This window comes from Jaculus jaculus, chromosome 10 (genome assembly GCF_020740685.1).
Source record: "Jaculus jaculus isolate mJacJac1 chromosome 10, mJacJac1.mat.Y.cur, whole genome shotgun sequence".
In the NCBI taxonomy this organism is placed as follows: domain Eukaryota; kingdom Metazoa; phylum Chordata; class Mammalia; order Rodentia; family Dipodidae; genus Jaculus; species Jaculus jaculus.
In genome coordinates this window covers 99694315-99712793 of record NC_059111.1, presented here as the reverse complement: position 1 = coordinate 99712793, position 18479 = coordinate 99694315, and the positions used below count along the sequence as shown (strand labels likewise).

At 46.2% G+C, this 18479-nt stretch overlaps 1 protein-coding gene across 2 annotated transcripts in view; it reads left to right on the top strand.

The window, feature by feature from the left end:
- Window positions 1-18479, top strand: part of Svopl (SVOP like) — a 75659-nt gene that overhangs the window by 36793 nt on the left and 20387 nt on the right. For both annotated transcript variants that reach the window (XM_045160920.1, XM_045160919.1), the window contains 7 exons: window positions 3874-3999; window positions 6375-6503; window positions 10829-10902; window positions 11931-12139; window positions 13617-13728; window positions 15179-15260; window positions 18288-18377. In XM_045160920.1, the coding sequence (XP_045016855.1) occupies window positions 3874-3999; window positions 6375-6503; window positions 10829-10902; window positions 11931-12139; window positions 13617-13728; window positions 15179-15260; window positions 18288-18377 (822 nt within the window). The remainder of the gene's footprint in view (window positions 1-3873; window positions 4000-6374; window positions 6504-10828; window positions 10903-11930; window positions 12140-13616; window positions 13729-15178; window positions 15261-18287; window positions 18378-18479) is intronic.

The window sequence follows — 18479 nt, the reverse complement described above, 5'->3', positions numbered from 1 at the left end:
TTGCTGAGTCTAAGACTTCTAATAGCAGCATGTGGAACATGGAAGCGTCTTGCTCAATACCCTGGCACTATTCCAGTGGGTGGAGTCCCTGGAATGAGGGGCGCCCAGGAAGTCATCTCAGAGGGGCTTACTCTCCTAACTCCAGAAAAGGAGGCTTCTACCTGTTGAGGAAAAAAAAACACAGCTCTCCCCTCAAAAGGAATAAGGAATAGTTTATTCTGGAGCCAAATTTATGAATGACCACGTCCTAAGAACAAGGATTCAGGTAGTTCCAAATATCATGTTTCAAGGTAAAAATGGTGTGATAAAGTTTTTTATAGTAACAGAACAAAATAAAATCATAAATTGAGACACTTTTCAAATACACTGGTGAAAACACCAGGTAGGTGGATTTCACCAAAGCAGTGAAATCTTGTCATAGGCCGCAGGTATTGTCTGATGACATTCTTAGTCTTTGAGTTGGTTGAAATTACTGGTGAGTTTGTATATTCCAAATAGATTTTATCTAATAGTCACAAGGCTATTAGGGTAAACACAGAGGTGAGTAATAAGTGGCTATTGAGGGGGCTAAGATAACTCAAGATTCCCTAGGACCCATATAAGCCAGATGCATAAGGTGGCATGTGCCTTTGGAGTTCATTTGCAGTGGCTGAAGGTCCTGATGTGCCCTTTCTCTCTCTCTCTCTCTCAAATAAAATAAATAAATAATTTATTTAAAAAAATAAGGGCTGGAGAAATAGATTAGTGGTTAAGACATTTTCCTGCAAAGCCAAAGGACCTAGGTTTGATTCCCAGGTCCTACGTAAGCCAAATGCACAAAATGTTGCATGTGTCTGGAGTTCATTTGCACTAGCCAAAAGGACCCAGGTTCAATTCCCCAATGGCTGGAGGCCCTGGAGCACCCATTTTGCCTCTCTGTCTCTCTCTCTCCCTTCCTTTTTCTCTTTCTTTCCTTCTTTTATTCTCTCTCAAATATATAAATAAAAACAAAATATTTTAAGAATAAAATTAAAAAAATGATCCCAGAGATAGCAAGACCACGGAGGCTCAAGTCCCACAGAACATGCCATAATATTTGCATATAGCCAACACACAACATCCTGCGTATGGTAAATTATTTGCACATGACACTCTAATACATGCTTTGTAGGTATACCGTTGGTCTATTACATAGTTCAGGGACTGATGGCAAGGCTGTATGTGGCCAGTGCAGACATATTTGCTCTTGAGTGTTTTCTGAACACAGTTGGCAGGAAGCATGGGTGAACTCCTTATGTTTGGACCCTGTTGATCTGGCTAGCTGTTTGTTCTCATGTTTTCCTCTTTCCACACCCAAGCACCTGTATCAACAACCAAGAACGCCTTCTCGAACTTCAAACCCAGGTGGTCAGTTACCTAAGAGTCACTAGAATGTCTCTGAAGAATCTTCAACTGTGGCCTTCCGAGAACTTCTATCTTGGGCCAGGCGTGGTGGCGCGTGCCTTTAATCCCACCATTTGAGAGGCAGAGGTAGGAGGATCACCGCGAGTTTGAGGCCACCCTGAGACTACATATTGAATTCCATCTCAGCCTAGGCTACAACGAGAACCTACCTCAAACAAAAAAACAAACAAACCCTCAAAAATAGCATTTATATCGCCATCGTCCCCTGAGACCTCATATTTCCATGTTTCCATTCTCAGGTCATAGCAAACAGTATCCCCCAGGTCACCTGAGCTTTAACCCAGAAACCACAGTGGACCTCTGTCACCCCCTTCCCTGCACGCCACTCCATTACCAAACGCTGCGGTTTCCCCCCATTGATACAACCCCAATCCAAGTTGCCAGCAGTAAGCCTTGTCACCTTTACCTCAAAAAATCTGTGCCAAGCTGGGTGTGGTGGTGGACACCTTTAATCCTAGCACTTGGGAGGCAGAGGTAGGCCTGGGGTAGAGTGAGACTGTGCCTCTAAAAGCAAACAAACAGGGCTAGAGAGATGGCTTAGTGGCTAAGGCGCTTGCTTGCGAAGCCTAAGGACCCATGTTTGACTTTCTGGGCCCCACATAAGCCAGACACACAGGGGTGACAAAGTGCATGAGGTCGTACATGCTCACGAGATGGCGCATGCGTTTGGAGTTCAAGTGCAACAGCGGAGGCCCTGATGTGCCGATTCTTTCTCTCGCTCATAAAAAAATTTACAAAAAACTAAAACAAACAAAACTCTGTACCAAATGCATCAGTTTAAACCAAAACCTTTTGCCACTTTACAAATGATATCAGTCCAATGACACATCACCGGTTACTTGCCGTAGCCTTATCTGTTGCCTCCTCAGAAAACTTGTCCTATGTCACCCAAGTCACTCCACATTTTTCTACTTTCTTTCTTTCTTTCTTTGTTTTTTTGTTTTTTTTTTTTTTTTTTTTTTTTTTGCAGTAGGGTCTTGCTCTAGTCCAGGCAGACCTGGAATTCACTATGTAGTCTCAGGCTGGCCTTGAACTCATGGAAGTCCTCCTACCTCTGCCTCTACCTTGAGTGCTGGGATTAAAGGCGTGCGCCACCACACCCCACCTTTTTCTACTTTCTTTGTAGCTCTGTCACTTCCCGAAATAATCTTATCTTTTCTTTTTTTTTTTTTTTTTTTTGGTTTTTCAAGGTAGGGTCTCACTCTAGCCCAGGCTGACATGGAATTCACTATAGAGTCTCAGGGTGGCCTTGAACTTACAGCGATCCTCCTACCTCTGCCTCCCGAGTGCTGGGATTAAAGGCTTGTGCCACCACGCCCGGCTTCTTATCTTTTCTAAAAATATTTTTGTTTATTTATTTGAGAGTGACAGACAGAGAGGGGGGTAGAGAGAGAGAATGGGTGTGCCAGGGCCTCCAGATGCATGCCCCACTTTGTGCATCTAGCTAACATGGGTCCTGGAGAATTGAGCCTCAAACCCAGTCCTTAGGCTTCATAGGCAAGCACTTAACCACTAAGCCATCTCTCCAGCCCTAATCGTATCTTTTAAAAATATTTCCCTTATTTTTTTATTTATGTATGCGTGGTATGCATGATTGTGTGTATGCATGTTTGTTGTATGTATGTGGGTGTGGGTGCATGTGTGGGCATGTAGAGGCTAGAGGTTGACATCTGGTATTTCCTAAGTTTTTCCCCACTTTTTTTTTTGAGGTAGGGTCTCACTCTAGCCCAGGCTGACCTGGAATTCACTATGTAGTCTCAAGTTGGACTTGAACTCACAGTGAGCCTCCTACCTCAGCCTTCCAAGTGCTGGGATTAAAGGTGTGTACTATCATCTTGGCATCTTTTTTTTTTTTTTTTTGAGGTGGAGTTTCACACTAATCCAGGCTGACCTGGAACACACTACATAGCCCAGGCTGACCTCCAACTCACAGCAACCCTCTTGCCTCTGCCTCACAAGCACTGGGATTTATGTTACAACCCAGTGATCATATTATCAGTTCAAGAAAAAACAAATCCACATCGAAGTATCACAAGGATACTGGATTAAAAACAAAAATTCAGACTAAGTGTGGTTGTGTATGCCTTTAATCCCAGCACTCAGGAGGCAGAGGTAGGAGGATCATCATGAGTTCAAGGCCACCCTGGGACTACATAGTGAATTCCACATCAACCTGGGTAGAGTGAGACCCTACCTTGAAAAAAATAATAATAATAACTTTTGTTATGTTGCTGAGTCTCTCTTTAAGAAAACAAACTGACCCACAGTGGAGTGACCTGAGTCACCCAGCCCTCTGTGTCAGTAAAGCTAGTGCTGGGGATAAAATCTGGCTTGTTACTCCTCAGAAATGTCACCTGGCCCTTGCGCAATGCCAAATGACAGGTGAGGCGGGGCGGATCGAGCAGATCGTTTTCGGGTCTCTTTTCCCAGGTTTTCTGGCTTGCTGGCTCCCTGCTCATCATCAGCCTGGCGTCTGTGGTCATCCCCACCATCGGGTGGCGTTGGCTCATCCGCATTGCCTCCATCCCTGGCATTGTCCTCGTCATGGCCTTCAAGGTGACACGCTTCTCAGGCTGCCTGGAATGCTTCCCTCGCCCTGCTGGACCACTGATCTCTTTGCCTCAACTATCTTCCAGACAGCCAACCAGCTCCTCTCCCTCATGTACATTAGGATCTGTTCCTGGAAATTTGTCCTCATGAGCAGACTGAGGGTGCTGACCCCCCACCCATGCCCACCCTCAGTGCACATCTTTCACGCGCTCCCGGGCCCTGGCAGACTTGCCATTTTGTCCTCCTTCTCTCCCATTCACCTGCAGCAGAATCAGCATCCTAGCTGGGCTTGGTGGCGCACGCCTTTGGTCCCAGCACTCAGGAGGCAGAGGTAGTTAGGATCGCCGTGAGTTTGAGGCCACCCTGAGACTACATAGTGAATTCCAGGTCAGTCTGGGCCAGAGTGAGACCCTACCTCGAAACAACAACAACAAAATGTACCTGATTCTCAGCATCAACTTCCTGCTTAGGTTTCAATAGATCCCTGCTCTCTGTTCAAAGACAGGATTAGCCACTGAGCAGAAATGCACTGTTTCCTTTTGTGCCCTCTGCCCTGGGAGGTCAAAGGACTTCCGAACCCACAAGGGTCCCAAGTGGTCACTTCTTCAAAGCCTCAGCCCAGTTCAGGTACTCTCTCTCAAGTTTCTGTCAGAATACCCCCAGCTTTTGGCCTGAGGCTACCCATAGATTTCTGCAATCTGTCCATCTTAAGGAAGATCTTTGTGATAATGAAAGTGGATTTCACTGTTTCTCTTTGGAAAGCTAGAGGTCTATCTTCTCATCAGTTATCTTCCAAAATATTTAAAGAGGGGCTGGAGGGATGGCTCAGCGTTAAGGTATTTGCCTGTAAATCCAGAGGACCGAGGTTTGATTCCCCAGGACCCATGTTAGCCAGATGCACAAGGGGCACACGTATCTGGAGTTCGTTTGCAGTGGCTGGAGGACATGGCATGCCCATTCTCTCTTTCTCCCTCTTTCTGTCAAATATATAAAAAATAAAATATTAAAAATATATTTAAAGAGTAAATGCCCCCTAAGTCTTTGCTCCTCTGCATTAGGGGAAATCGTGACTGTCACACCTCCCACAGCAGCTGGTCCCAGGACCCCGCCCCTGTCTCTTCTGGACAAGCTCAGATGGTCAGTGTCTCCGTTTCAGTGAACTGTTGCTTAGAACCACACCAGGGCACTGGGAATGTGGTTCCATGTTCTAACATTTGCCTAGTATGTACAAGGCCCTGGGTTCAATCCTTGGAACTATGTCAAAAAGAGTCATGCCAAGACCCTGTCAGATAGTCTGGTGGCCAGTTGGGCCTAAGGCTTTCTGTGAGAAGATCGTCTGCCCCTGTCCATGTACAGTAAGACTCCCACTCTTTTCTTTTTTCCTTTCTTTCTCTTTGTTTTATTTATTTATTTATTTATTTATTTATTTATTTATTTATTTGAGAGCGACAGACACAGAGAGAAAGACAGATAGAAGGAGAGAGAGAGAATGGGCGTGCCAGGGCTTCCAGCCTCTGCAAACGAACTCCAGACGCGTGTGCCCCCTTGTGCATCTGGCTAACGTGGGACCTGGGGCACCAAGCCTCGAACCGGGGTCCTTAGGCTTCACAGGCAAGCGCTTAACCGCTAAGCCATCTCTCCAGCCCTGGTTTTGTTTTTTGAGATAGGGTCTCACTCTAGCCCAGGCTGACCTGGAATTCACTGTTAGTCTCAGGATGGCCTTGAACTCATGGAAATCCTCCTGTCTCTGCCTCCTGGGTGTGGGGATTAAAGGTGAGTGCCACCACGCTGGGCTTCATTATTTTCTTAGCCAACTACATCCCACCATTGGATGCTGTCGGGCTTAGGATCATGCATGCCCTGGGTTTGCTATATACCAGTTCTTTTGAAGAACCAAGAACACCAACCCTATAATTGTATAATTGATGTGCTTCACAAATTCAAGCTAAATTCAAGCATCTAAGGTTCATCCTTTGGTATTAGTCCAGTGTACCATCTTTTCTACATTCTCTCCCTAAAGGCAAATTCCCAAGTCAGCTTTGAATTTCTCAGAGTGCCCGTTATGGCTGGGCACGGTGGCGCACGCCTTTAATCCCAGCACTCTGGGAGGCAGAGGTAGGAGGATCACTGTGAGTTCCAGGTCACCGTGAGACTAGAGTGAATTCCAGGTCAGCCTGGGCTAGAGTGAGACCCTACCTCGAAAAACCAAAAGATGAAAACAAATGAACAAAAAGAATGGCCGCTATGCTGTGGGCCTCCATGCCTGTCTCACTCTTTTCCGTTCTAGGAAAACTCAGACCATGTAGTGTAGAAAACAGTAACATGGTACTTTGGGGGTCACAGCCCGTGACACTCTCCTGTTCTTTATACTCTGCGCACAGTTTATTCCTGAATCAGCTCGGTTCAACGTCTCCACTGGGAACACTGAGGCCGCCCTGTCCACCCTGGAGCGCATCGCTAAGGTGAACCGTTCTGTCATGCCACAGGGGCAGCTGGTGGAGCCCATCCTGGTGAGTTAAAGGCGACCTCCAACCTTACAGAGTTAATCACATCATTTGGCATCGTTGTTTATAACGTGAGAGACTGTTTCATATTTTTTTTTTGTTTTTTTTTTTTTGAGGTAGGGTCTCGCTGTAGCCCAGGCTGACCTGGAATTCACTATGGAGTCTCAGGGTGGCCTCAAACTCATGGCAATTCTCCTACCTCTGCCTCCCGAGTGCTGGGATAAAAGGTGTGTGCCACCACGCCTGGCTTGTTTTATAATTTTTAAAAATTTATTTGCATATGTGTGTTTGCATGTCTGCATGCCGTACCATGCTGTGGAGGTCAGATGACAATGTAGAGGTAGGTGTCTGTCTTCTTTTGAGACAGGGTCTCTTGCTGCTGCAAAGGAATGACAGACTTACTGGTCTGGGAGCTTTGAATTATCCTTGCCTTGCTCCCATTGTCACAAGGCCTTGGGATCACACACTTAGGTGACTTTGCACCCATTTTTTTAAAAAAATTTATTTTTACTTATTTATTTGACAGAGAGAAATATACACAGAAGGAATAGGCATGCCAGAGCCAGAGCCTCTAGCCGCATGATGAACTCCAGACATGTGCACCATCACGTGCATCTGGCTTACATCTGGGGAGTTGAACCTGGGTCCTTAGGCTTTATAGGCAAGAGCCTTAACTGCTAAGCCATCTCTCCAGCCCTACACCCATCTTTATGTGGGTGCTAGGGAGGATCCAGATAGTATTGGCAGGCTTTGTAAACTGATGCTTTTAAACACTGAGTCATCTCCACAGTCCCTGTTTTATAAGTTTTGTTCTTTTTTTTCTCAATTTTTATTAACATTTTCCATGATTATTAAAAGTATCCCATGGTAATACCTTCCCTCACTTTCCCCTTTGAAATTCCATTCTCCATCATATCCCCTCCCCATCTCAATCAGTCTCTCTTTTATTTTGATGTCATGATCTTTTCCTCCTCTTATGATGGTCATGTGTAGGTAGTGTCAGGCACGGTGAGGTCATGGATATCCAGGCCGTTTTGTGTCTGGAGGGAGCAAGTTGTAAGGAGTCCTACCATTCCTTTGGCTCTTACATTCTTTCTGCCACCTCTTCTGCATTAGACCCTGAGCCTTGGAAGGTGTGATCAGGATGTTACTCAGTACTCCAGTTACTTCTTTCCAACACTATAATACCTTCTGAGTCATCCCAAGGTTACTGCCATCTGAAAAGAGAAGATTCTCTACCCAAAGTGAGAGTAGCATTAATATAAGGGTATAAATATTAAGAGAAGTGCTTACTGGGCAATTTGATAATCATAGTATATACATTTTTCCAGACATCAGCAGATGTTACACCCCTAGGGCTCATGACTACCCCTCTTTTGAGTTTTCAGTATCAGGAATGTGTTTCCCCTCATAGAGTGGGCCTCCAGTCCAATTGGAGGGCAGTTGGTTTCCACCATGACAGACATGCCACTATTGCATCCGTTGGCTCATTTGGGCTGGGTGGCTAATTATAAGGCTTGTAGTGTCCAATTTTATTTTCTTGTACTGGCCTTGTTTTGTTTTGATAAGGCCTGCCGGTTTCCTTCATAAAGGTTGACGCCATCTTGCTGCATCCTAATGTGCAGTTGACTTTCTTTGTTCATGTATTAGTTTTGTTACTGGAAGTATCCCTTTTTATTTTATCATGCTGGGATACATGAAGCCATTTCATGCCTGCATGTTTACTTTGAACTTATCCCCCATTGCCTTCCCTTACTATTCCTCTCATCTCCCATGAGTCCTTTCTTTTTTTAATTTTATTTTATTATTTGAGAGCGACAGACAGAGAGAAAGAGTGGGCACGCCAGGGTCTCCGACCACTGCAAACGAACTCCAGATGTGTGCGCCCCCTTGTGCATCTGGCTGATGTGGGTTCTGGGGAATCGAGCCTTGAACCGGGGTCCTTAGGCTTCACAGGCAAGCACTTAAATGCTAAGCCATCTCTCCAGCCCCCACAAGTCCTTTTGTTCCCTAGACAGTTGTTTCTGAGACTGACTTAATTCGCTTGATATGGTTCTCTCTAGTTGCATCCATTTTCCTACAAATAACACGCTTGATTCTTCTTTATGGCTAAAAATAATAAATAAGTAAATCCCATTGTGTGTATGAACCACACATTCTTTATCCATTCCTCATTCCTCTGTTGTTGGACATCTAGGTTGGTTCCACAACTTAACTATTGTGAGTAGTGTTACAAACCAGGCAGGGTGGCTCACACCTTTAATCCCAGCACTCAGGAGGCCTAGATACGAGGATTGCTGTGAGTTCAAGGCCACCCTGGGACTGCATAGTGAACTCCAGGTCAGCCTGGGCTACAGTGAGACCCTACCTTGAAAAAACAACAACAAAGAAAAAGAAAAGAAAAGAAAAAGAAAATGTTTTGACATAGATTTAACACATGCTTAGGGAGAGAGGGGGCAGTTAGAAACAGGACCTTAAACACACAAGACATGAATGTGCACTTCTCAAATTACTGCTGAATTTAGGTGTCTTTTGTAGTGGCTATATGTAACATGATATTGTTGAAAGGATATAATTTACAACGAAGTTTAAAGATTAAGCAATTGCTGGCCATGGTGGTACATGCCTTTAATCCCAGCACTCGGGAGGCAGAGGTAGGAGGATTGCCATGAGTTTGAGGCCACCCTGAGAGTCGATACTGAATCCCAGGTCAGCCTGGGCTAGAGTTAGAACCCTACCTCGAAAAACCAAAATAAAAAGCAATACCTTAAGAATTAAAGTTTAAAAGTAAGTAAAAGACCTATAAGCTGGTTTGCTTATTTATCTAAAGTAATTTTCTTTTGTAAAGGAAATTTTGAGTCAGTGAGACAAGGAGCATTGTGTGTGATGATGAGAAAGGAGTGCTGGTAAGATCACATTCAAGGTCACAAGCATTCCGGGCCTGAGTAAGCAGAGCTAGTTCATTTGTTGACTGGAGCATCCTTGTTTGAGATGTCTTTAGGAAAATGAGCATTAGCTTCTGTAGGTAATTATGGTTTCATACGTTATGTTGAAGTTTCTTAGCCCTCACGGACCAGGAAACACAAAGTAGACCCTGACATGAGAGACTTTTCCCCCTTCACACAGCCCCTTGGTTTCCTTGGCCTTCCTATCCTGCCTCAGAATGAGAGGTCAGACTTCAGGGGCAGTGAGTTCTCCCACTTGCCAAGGAGGATAGCTCGCCCCAGACCAACTACATGAAATGTACGCATTAAGCGCCACACTCCAGGGATTTGGGTGAGTTGTGCCGTGGAGGCTGAGTGGGTGACAATCATCCTTTCAGTGTACCAGAATACCTGACAACAAACAACTTTAAAAGGGGAAAGACTTGGGCTGGAGAGATAACTCAGCAGTTGCAGCTCTTGCCTGCAAAGCCTGATGACCAGGGTTTGACTCCCCAATACCCATGCAAAGCCAGATGTGCATGCATCTGGAGTTTCTTTGCAGTGGTTAGAAGCCCCAGGGCACCCATTTCCTCTCTCATTTTCCCTCTCTCTCCTTGGAAATAAATAAATAAGTTAATAAAAAGAGGGGCTGGAGAGATGGCTTAGTAGGTAAGGTGTTCGACCTCTCTCTAGACCCCACATAAGCCAGATGCAAAGGTGACACCAGCGAAATGTCACACATGTGCACAAGGAGGCGCAAACGCCTGGAGTTTGGTTGCAGTGGTGGAGGCCCTGGGGTGCCAATTCTCTCTCTCTCTTGCTCAATCACTCTCGCTCTCTCTAAAAAAAAAAAAGAAAGAAAAACGAAAGAGACTTATTTTGACTCACAGTTTCAGAGGACACAGTCCACGGTCAGCAGGCTCTGTTGCTCCTGGTCTGTCGTAAGACAGAACGTCACAGTGGAAGGACATGTCAGAGCAGAGCTGCTCACTTCATGACGGCCGCAGAGCATGGCAGAAGATGACAGAGAGGGGTCCAGGACAAGATATGACCCCCAGAAATACACCCTGCAGTGGTCTGGTTACAAATAGGCCCCACCTCTGACAGTTTTCATCACGTCTCAGTAACGCCATCTGATTATGAATCCTCCAGTGGACTAATCTACTGGTTAAGCAGAGCCCTTGTGATTTAGTCAGCTCTCAGTGGTTCGATCCACCAGGGAGGGACCAGGCTTTTAAACCATGAGCCTTTCTGCAGACTATTCCATATTCAACTCTCCGTGTGATCTCACTCCACCATATCCCTATTATTCTTGTTTTTTATTATGTAGAATATGAGAGACATGCTTCCTCCCCATAACCCTCTGTATATATTCTGAATATTCTGTCTCCCCTTTCCTTATCCCAGGAGAAAAGAGGAAGATTTGCTGACCTATTAAGTGGTACATACCTACGCACCACATTGCAGATCTGGGTCATATGGTGAGAATGCAATTTCTTTTTTCTTTTCTTTTCTTGCTTTTTTTTTTTTTTTTTCCTGAGTGTTGTGGCACATGCCTTTATGTGCCTGGAGTTTGTTTGCAGTGGCTAGAGGCCCTGCTGCACCCATTTTCTCTCTCTCTCATAAATAAATAATGTCTAAACAACAACAAACAAATAAATCAAATAAATGTGTCAATACAAGCTCAACTTTAAACTCACCGGAGATATGTAGATTACATCCCAACAAGGTGCCGTTATCGACCCGCCAGTGCATGAGCCCTGTTACAGTGAAAGGAACTGACTGGATCAAGGGTTGGCCAGGATACAGAGCCATTGCACGCCATTCAGACACAGCTACTTGCCGTTCTAATGAGGGCCGTCACTGTGAGAAACTGTTACCACAGTAGAAAATTGCATCTCGTAGGGCTCAGCAACTCTATATTTCTAAGAGTATACCCAACAGAAATGCACGTTTCCCAAAAGCCTTTTTTTTTTTTTTTTCCTTTTGGGTTTTTGAGGTAGGGTCTTGCTCTATTCCAGGCAGACCTGGAATCTACTATGTAGTCTCAGGGTGGCCTTGAACTCATGGCAATCCTCCTACCTCTAGAGGGTTGGGATTAAAGTCATGCACCATCATGCCCATAAACATTATATATATATATATATATATATATATATATATATATATATTTTTTTTTTTTTTTTGGAGGAGTTGGGGAGAGGGCAGGTTTGATATAGGATATCACGGTAGCCCAGGCTGACCTGGAATTCACTCTGTAGTCCCAGGCTGGCCTCGAACTCACAGTGATCCTCCTACCTCTGCCTTCCAAGTATTGGGATTAAAGGGTACGCCGCCACACCTGGCTCCAAAAGACTTTCTTGGGTGCTGAGGTTATGGTACAGGAGGCAGGCTTTCTTTTCCCTTACCCTGCCAGCCCTGTGCCCGCTTATCCCTGCCCCTTGGAGTTCTTCCCATCGTCCAGGTCCCACCCAAGCTTTTGTTCATGACGGTCTTTCCTCACTCCCAGGCTGGGGATCTCCTTTGCCTACTACGGGGTCATCCTGGCCAGCGCCGAGTTGCTGGAGAGGGACCTGGTCTGTGGTTCAAAGTCAAAGTCAGAATCCGAAGTGGTAGCGACTGTTGGGGACTCAGAGAGTCACAGCCCCTGCCACTGCCACCTGTTCGCCCCCTCCGACTACCGGACCATGATCATCAGCACCGCTGGGGAAATTGCCCGTAAGTGTCCCTGCATGGGCTGGGCTCCTATCTCTTTCAACCTGGGACACATGTGACTCAGGAGAGAAGTATGACTTGTAACCTGGCTCTGCCTAGTAGTGACGTGTTGCAAAGCCTGCTGACATGTCCCCAGTTTGGATTAATGTGGAGAAGCCAGTCTGTAGGAGTCAAGCTTTGAGGTCCTCAATTATATCACCCCTAAGATGCACTGTTACTCTCTCCCAAATCCGGGTGTGTTTTATAACTTGTTAGATTTCTGTTTTCTTATTAAAAAAAAAAATACTTGGGCTGGAGAGATGGCTTAGTGGTTAAGTGCTTGCCTGTGAAGCCTAAGGACCCCAGTTCGAGATTCCATTCCCCAGGACCCATGTAAGCCAGATGCACAAGGTGGCGCATGCATCTGGAGTTTGTTTGCAGTGGCTGGAGGCCCTGGTATGCCCATTCTCTCTCTCTCTCTCTCTCTCTCTGCCTCTTTTTCTCTTGGTCTGTCTGTCATTCTCAAATAAAATAATAATAATTTTTTTTAAAAAAAGTATTGTATTTGATTTATTTGCAAGCAGGTAGAGATAGAAGAGAGACAGACAAAGAGAATGCCACTGCAAACACCCTCCAAATGTGTGCACCACTTTGAGTTTCTGGCTTTACGTGGGTACTGGGGAACCTGGGTGGCCAGACTTTGAAGGCACTCACCTTAACCACTAAGCCATCCCTCCAGCCCCCAGCTTGTTAGATCTGTATCGGCAGCACTGTTTTTGCTGACCTAAAAGGACAGGACTTAAGAACAAACGGTCGAAGGGCTGGGGATGTAGCTCAGTTGGTAGGGTTCCACCCGTAGTTCTACATAAACGTGGGTGTGGAGGTGCAGGCCTTTTACCTGATCACTTGGAGGTAGAAGCAGGAGGGTCCAAAGCTCAAGATCATCCTTGACTATGTGGTGAGTTTGAAGCCAGCCTGGGATACCTATCTCAGAAAAAGAAAGAGAGAGAGATAGAGAAAGAGAGGAAGAAAGAAAGAAAGAAAGAGAAAAGAAAAAAGAAAAATAAATCAATAGTCCTGAGCTGAGTGTGGTGGCACACAGCTGTAATCTAAGCACCGTGGAGGTAAAGGTAGGAGGATCATGAGCCCACCCCACAAAAAAATAGAAAAGAAATCAATGGCAGTCCCCAAAAATAATGAAAATGAAAATCAGTGTATAAAACATTCAGTTCTAGAGAGCTAGCAGTGTACAATAGACCTGCATAGTAGGATTTGGCAGCCTGAGTGAGTTAAAAAAAAATCAAAAGTCCCTTATGTACAGCAGCGCGCGTCACTCGTGGGCCCGTGTGGGAAAAGCACACTGAGAGTCACGGAGTCGAGGTCGGGGGCCTGCGGCTCGCGGAGACGTTGCTCTCCCGCGCAGTGACAAGGACGTGTCTCTGCTGGCGTTGGGGCCACCTGTGCTCTGGTCCACCGCCTGTGTTTGCCGTTTGCCTCCTAGTGAACCCTTTAAACATCCTCGGCATCAACTTCCTGGGAAGACGGCTGAGCCTGTCCATCACCATGGGATGTACGGCTTTGTTCTTCCTTCTGCTCAACATCTGCACCTCCAGGTATTTCCAGAGAAGCGGCGAGGGGTGGATTCCCAATGGGGCCTCCTGACTCCTGGCATTCAGCGGCCACTGGAGAAAGCAGAGGGTGTTCGTTGGGCTAAGAGGGCTCCTCTGGCTCCCTAGGCTCTGCCCCCTTCATCCACCTCAGGAAGTGGCCGCAGCCTTAAGATGCTCACTTTACCCACCAAGGATTTAAAAATATACATATTTTATTTATTTACTTAGAGAGAGGGGAGAAGAATGGGCACACCAGGGCCTCTTGCCACTGCAAATGAACTCCAGATGCACGAAGGGGCTTTATGAGGGTACTGGGGAATCGAACCTGGTCGCCAGGCTTTGCCAGCAAGTGCATTTTCACTGCTGAGCAAATCTTCCCAACTCATCCCAACAAGGATTCTCGTGCAAAGCTTCTTGGAGAATAGCCCTAGTCTATCAAATTACCTGGGCCGATGCCAGGATAGTTTAGTGATAACAATAACATTTCCCTAGTGTGAAATACACTTCATCCCAAATTTGCAATCCTAGAGCCATAATTCTGAGCAATAATCCAAGGTTGACTCTGGGTCTATGGGTTCCGCACGCACAGGTCAACCACCATGGAGTGAAAGTAGTTTAAACATTTGCATTTGTACTGAGCATGCACAGGCTTTTCCCTGTCACTGTTCTTTAAACAACATCAAACAACTATTTAAACAGCATTTTATTAGGTTTTATAAGTAATCTAGATATGCTTTAAACAGGATTTAAGTGTATACATAGCTTCTATGCAAATACCATGTCTTTTTTCTTTTTGGTTTTTCAAGGTAGGGTCTCACTCTAGCTCAGGCTGACCTGGAATTCACTATGGAGTCTCGAGGTGGCCTCAAACTCGTGGCGATCCTCCCACCTCTGCCTCCCAAGTGCTGGGATTAAAGGCATGCGCCACCACACCCAGCTCTTTTTCTTTTTTCTTTAAAGGTAATATGTCTCTCTAGCCCAGGCTGACATGGAACTCACTCTGTAGTCCCAGGCTGGCCTCAAACTCCAGCAGTCCTGCCTCCCAAGTGCTTGAGATTAAAGGCATGCACCACCAGGCCCGGTTACCATGTCATTTTTATAGCTGGAACTTGAGCATCCTTGGGTTTTGCTATTATGGGGTAGAGAATGTCCTGGCACCAATCTTTCATCTATCCTGATAGATAAACCATCTATCATGTATTCTGCAAATTGTGCCATTTTCCAAGGCATGTACTTATGGAGGTGGGGGGAACAGGCTGGAATGACCCCTTCAGGGGAATGGATTGGGAGGAGGCTGGCTTTCAGACGCCACAGGTAAGCCAGTTGGGAAGCATCCCCTCCGTGCGGTTCTGAATTGGTGTGGCAGGCTCTCGGCATCGGTGATGCGCTGGGTGCTGGCGCTGGGGAGCCTCCGCACGGCCTTGAGCAGCGTTCCTCTGTTGCCTTTCCCTAGTGCCGGCCTCATCGGCTTCCTCTTCATGCTGAGGGCCCTGGTGGCAGCAAACTTCAACACCATCTACATCTACACTGCTGAGGTGAGCTTGGGGAAGCGTTTGATTACACTGGGGCACGCAAGATGAGCTTCTTAAGATGGTATTGATCCATGGACAGTGCATCCCTGATTTCTCTTAGCGTTTTTTGATAATTATTTATTGTATTTCTTTTTGCTTTTTCAAGGTAGGGTCTCACTCTAGCTTAGGCTGACCTGCAAATCACTCTGTAGTCTCAGGGTGGCCTCGAACTCATGGCAATCCTTCTACCTCTGCCTTCGAGGGCTGGGATTAAAGGCGTGTGCCACCACTCCCGGCTTCTCTTAACTTAATTTTTTTTTTAATTATTTATTTATTTATTTGAGAGAGACAGACACAGAGAGAAAGACAGATAGAGGGAGAGAGAGAGAATGGGCGCGCCAAGGCTTCCAGCCTCTGCAAACGAACTCCAGACGCGTGCGCCCCCTTGTGCATCTGGCTAACGTGGGACCTGGGGAACCGAGCCTCGAACCGGGGTCCTTAGGCTTCACAGGCAAGCGCTTAACCGCTAAACCATCTCTCCAGCCCCCTCCCTTTTTTTTTTAAACTTTTTATTGACAACCTCCATAAATATATACAATGTACCCTGATCAAAATCCCCTTCCATCATCTCCTCTGTGCCCGCTCCTACCTCCCCTCCGCTTGGTAACTTTTAACAATGTTCTTAAACCATCCCATTAGAAAATGACAGTAGAAGGGCTAGGGAGATTACTCAATGGTTAAAGGCACTTGCTTGCAAAGCCTGTTGGCCAGGGTCCAATTCCTCAGTACTCACATAAGGCCGGATGCTGAACGTGATCCGTGTATCTAGAGTTTGTTTGCAGTGACAAGAAGCCCTACTAAGCTCACACTCACTCTATCTCTGTCTCTCTTTCTCCTCACAAATAAAAATATTAAAATATTTTTTTCATTAATTTATTTATGAGAGAGAGAAAGGGCATGCCAGGGCCTCTAGCCACTGTCAGCGAACTCCAGGCACACGCACCATATGTGCAACTGGCTTATATGGGTTCTGAGGAATCAAAACTGGGTCCTTAGGTTTCGCAGGCAAACAGCTTAACCACCAAGCCATCTTTCTGGCCCGTAAAAATATTTTTTTAAAAAAGAAATGACACTAAAAGGTTGGTTCAATGTGGATTTTTAAAATTTTTTTTTTATTATTTATTTGAGAGCAACAGACACAGACAGAAAGACAGATAGAGGGAGAGAGAGAGAATGGGCGCGCCAGGGCCTCCAGCCTCTGCAAACGAACTCCAGACGCGTGCGCCCCCTTGTGCATCTGGCTAACGTGGGACCTGGGGAACCGAGCCTCGAACCGGGGTCCTTAGGCTTCACAGGCAAGCGCTTAACCACTAAGCCGTCTCTCCAGCCCTCAATGTGGATTTTTGTCCTCACATTTTTATTTATTTATTTATTTATTTATTTGAGAGCGACAGACACAGAGATAAAGACAGAGAGAGGGAGAGAGAGAGAATGGGCGCGCCAGGGCTTCCAGCCTCTGCAAACGAACTCCAGATGCGTGCGCCCCCTTGTGCATCTGGCTAACGTGGGACCTGGGGAACCGAGCCTCGAACCGGGGTCCTTAGGCTTCACAGGCAAGCGCTTAACCGCTAAGCCATCTCTCCAGCCCTGCCCTCACATTTTGTATATGGAAAACCATTCTCTGAAAAATAGGACCCTTTGAAATGTTTGTGTGTGTGTGTGTGTGTGTGTGTGTGTGTGTGTCTGAAGAGTTTTCTTTAGTGGTTAAGGCGCTTGCCTGCAAAGCAAGGCCTCAGATTCACGGCAATTTTTCTACCTTATGGATTAAAGGCATGCACCATCAAAACATGTTATTTATTTGCAACTTTGTGTGACAGAGAGAAAGAGAGAGAGAAAGAGAGAGAGAGAGAGAGAGAGAGAGAGAGAGAGAGAGAGAGAGAGTGAGAGAGGAATGGGTGAGCCAGGTTCTTCTGCCCCTGCCAACTAACTTCAGATGCATGTACCATTTTGCACTTTGTGGACCTGGCTTTACGTGAGTATTGGGGAATTGAACACAGTGTAGGCGACCTTGCCAATGAAGACTTTAACCACTGAGCCATCTCTCCAGCCCATGCTCACCTTTAAAATTTTTATTTTATTTTATTTATTTGAGAAAGAGGAAGAGGCAGATAGAAAGAGAGAGAGACACAGAGCACTTGGGCACACCAGGGCCTCCAGCCACTGCAAACAAACTTCAGAACCATGCACCCCCTTGTGCATCTGGCTCACTGTGGGAACTGGGGAAATCAAACCTGGGTCCTTAGGTTTTGCAGGCAAGTGCCTTAGCCACTAAGTCTTTTCTCCATCCTTTTTTGTTGTTGTTGTCTGTTTGTTTTTGAGGTACAGTCTTGCTCTAGCCCTGGCTGACCTGGATTTTTATTTATATATTTATTTTTAATTATTTATTTATTTTTTTATTTGAGAGCAACAGACACAGAGAGAAAGACAGATAGAGGGAGAGAGAGAATGGGCGCGCCAGGGCTTCCAGCCTCTGCAAACGCACTCCAGACGCGTGCGCCCCCTTGTGCATCTGGCTAACGTGGGACCTGGGGAACCGAGCCTTGAACCGGGGTCCTTAGGCTTCACAGGCAAGCACTTAACCGCTAAGCCTTCTCTCCAGCCCTGACCTGGAATTTTAACAAACTTTGTTTTGTTAAAATTTTGTTTTGTTTTGTTGTTGAGGTTGGGTCTCACCACTCTAGCCCAGGCTGACCTGGAATTCATTCTGTAGTCTCAGGGTAGTCTTGAACTCCTGGTGATCCTTCTAAACCTCTGCTTCCCCAGTGCTGGGATTAAAGGCACTAGACACCCAGCTATTAAGTGACTCCTTTAAAGTGTTTATTTGGGCTAATAGCTACTGTTATAATGGTTGGTGTTTACTATTACAAAGAATCAAAATTGTGCGCTGTGCCATCATACCCGGTGTGTTTGATAGTCTGTGCTGGGGCGGGCCTGGTAAGGAATCGCAAAGAGGAGGCCGCACTGACCAGCGTTATCTTTGCCGCTTCGCAGGTCTACCCCACCACGATGCGCGCTCTGGGCATGGGAACCAGCGGCTCCCTGTGCCGCATCGGGGCGATGGTGGCTCCCTTCATATCCCAGGTACAGCCCAACAGGGTTGCAGAGGGCAACTGGGCCTGGGGGCGGTGGGGAAAGAATCCAGGGGACTTCCAAGCAAGGGTTTCTGCTTCCTTAGTTGCGCAC